The following is a 2,570-nucleotide window of genomic DNA, read 5'->3' as shown; positions in this document are numbered from 1 at the left end:
ATCTGCTCTCACTTAGAACACTGTCCTCAGCTTAAGACTTAACTTTAAACAAGTTTATGATGCAATACCTAAAGAAGTTGTGGGCATCCAGAATCCATGAATGCATTAGCTCTGACTCTGCTGTTGTGGTTACCTCTTCCAGGACTATCTTACTGAGTGTAATCTCTTTGCTTAATGAGCCCAACACATTCTCTCCAGCCAATGTGGATGCGTCAGTCATGTTCAGGAAATGGAGGGACAGTAAAGGAAAAGACAAGGAGTATGCTGAAATCATAAGGTAAGCTTTGCAGTGTGTGATGCTGGGCTGCTGGGCTCCTCCTTTGAATCCTATCTAACAGGCTGCTTCTAGAATTTGCTGAAACCAGCTTCATGCAGTAGAATTTAATTCAGAAATTAATTTCAGTGTCTTATTCGAAGTCCATGCTTCTGGTCCCTCCAGACTTTTCAGTACACAGAAGCAGTGCAAACTTCTGGGGCAGGAGGACTGGACTGATACGTCTTTAAATTGTTCTTCTTTCAGACTAATATGTCGTGATGCCCTGCAAAACCTATTGGCTACTAGTAAATTCCAGTCGAAGTCCCTGCTTGTCTTTGAGCCATGCATTGCTTGGGATGTGATGCAAACTGACTGCATCCTACTAATTTCTGTGCTTAAAGCATGCATGAATCATAATCTTGTCCCTCCAATTCAAAGGAGCATCAACAGGATTTGTCAAGGGCTTGCAGTGTGGGGTTGGATTAGCTGGAGGCACTGCTCATTGCTGCCCTTGCAGAAGTCCATGGTTCGTCAGGAGCTGCAGGGGGATGATGTGAACGTGGGCCAGGGCTGCTGTGGAGGGACAGCCTAGCCTGGAGCAGGACTGCTGGCACAAGGCTGCATTGGCATTGTCTCTGCCAGCTGGGCAGGCAGGATGAGGTCCTGCGTGGGGCCAGCGGGGCTCTGTCTGTGCAGAGAATTCTGCAGCTCCCTCGGCTCCAGCAGAGCTGGGTGTATTCCACACAGGGAATGGCAGACTGACAAGCAGTGGGTGGGTGAGGGGACAGGCTGCCATCTGCTCCTCCCTGCTGGGAGGCAGCAGCCAGGCCTGTGTCCTGGGGTGCTGCCATGTGCCCCAGATGCTCTGACTCTCCAATGGGAGCTGAGAGCTGTGAAAGGCTTGTGGGAATTGCAGTTTTGAGCACACTGTGGAAGAGTTGTCAGCAGCAGAGTCAATAAATCATTCTAGGAAATCCATGACCATCACGGTAGCGAACGGAATTTGCTTTGGCCGCTGGCAAGTCTCTAATGCGGAGCCCTGTGGAATAACTGATTTCATGTGTTGCTGAGTGTGTGTGTGTGCTGCAAACACCCTTGGCATGCTCCCAGGCCCGGGACTGCAGGAACCAAATTGTTTCCAGTGCTGCTTGTGGTGCTTCCTGCAAACCTCAGCTCCCCCGACCCTGAGCTGCCAGGAAGGCTGGGCAGGGCCTGGAGGGAGGGTGGGGAGTTGAGCCGCAGGCACACAGCCCTGCTTATGTTCCTGCTGTGTCCTTCTCCCCACAGGAAACAGGTTTTGGCTACCAAAGCTGAGGCAGAGAAGGATGGTGTGAAGGTCCCCACTACACTGGCAGAGTACTGCATCAAAACTAAAGTGCCTTCCAATGACAACAGTTCAGATTTGCTTTATGACGACTTGTACGATGACGACATTGACGATGAAGATGAGGAGGAGGAGGATGCCGACTGTTACGATGATGATGATTCTGGCAACGAGGAGTCGTGACCTGCTCCCTCTATGCCCCTGTACTGCCCTGCCGACTCAGGCCAGAAGGGAGCAGCGGTAACCTAGCAGCAGTCCAGCAAAAAAGGGGGGGGGGGTGTCAAAAAAAAAAAAAAAAAAGAAAAAAAAAAAAACCCAACACAAAACTTTGTCTCCTGCTGTCTCCTGTTGTATGGATCTGTTCGCTCCTTTTTTATGGACCTCTTAGAGACCCTCCACAGAATGTCTGAATTCTTGCATTCTTAACCCTTTCATCACTGTATTACGATTTCTTTTTAAAAAAGAACTCCCCTTTTCACTTCTCTACAAAACGCTCACAGCAAAACAGGTTTGCTTCTGTTTAGATTCTTGAATTAAATACAGTCTTGCATTGAGATGTTTAATGTATTTAAAGCTGGAACAAACCCATTGGAAGCCGGGTTTTTGGGAGCTCAAGTGCTGCATTTACTGGGAAGAAAAAAAAATCCCCACGAAGCAAATTGCCAAGGTTTAGCTGCTCCATTTACAGTAATAGCGTGTGTACATTCGTTTAGCCTTGTGGTGGTGGCTTTTCCTTTATAAGGTGTGGGGCGGAGAGTGTAAAGCTACTGTGTGTTGAGCTTGATGGGTTGTCACTGAAAGGTACAGTATTCCTTTTCAGCCTGCTAAGTTAGGAAATAGCTGGTCCCTGGAGCCCCAGAGGGCACAATCAGCTTTGTCTCTGGAAAAGGCTTGTGATATGAACCCTAAAATAAACACTTAACACTTCAGGTCTGTACAACTGAGCCCTGGGTTGCTTTTTTTTTTTTTCTTTTTTTTTTTTTCTTTTTT

At 47.9% G+C, this 2,570-nt stretch overlaps 1 protein-coding gene across 1 annotated transcript in view; it reads left to right on the top strand.

The window, feature by feature from the left end:
* Positions 1–2,134, top strand: part of UBE2R2 (ubiquitin conjugating enzyme E2 R2) — an 11,110-nt gene extending 8,976 nt beyond the window's left edge. The window contains exons 3-4 of the mRNA XM_008643043.2: positions 143–277; positions 1,544–2,134. Of these exons, the coding sequence (XP_008641265.2) occupies positions 143–277; positions 1,544–1,763 (355 nt within the window). The 3' untranslated portion in view covers positions 1,764–2,134. The remainder of the gene's footprint in view (positions 1–142; positions 278–1,543) is intronic.
* The last annotated feature ends 436 nt before the right edge of the window (positions 2,135–2,570 follow it).

The sequence above is a fragment of the Corvus brachyrhynchos genome, unplaced genomic scaffold (genome assembly GCF_000691975.1).
Source record: "Corvus brachyrhynchos isolate BGI_N302 unplaced genomic scaffold, ASM69197v1 scaffold139, whole genome shotgun sequence".
Classification (NCBI taxonomy): Eukaryota; Metazoa; Chordata; class Aves; order Passeriformes; family Corvidae; genus Corvus; species Corvus brachyrhynchos.
This window is presented reverse-complemented; position numbering and strand designations above follow the sequence as displayed.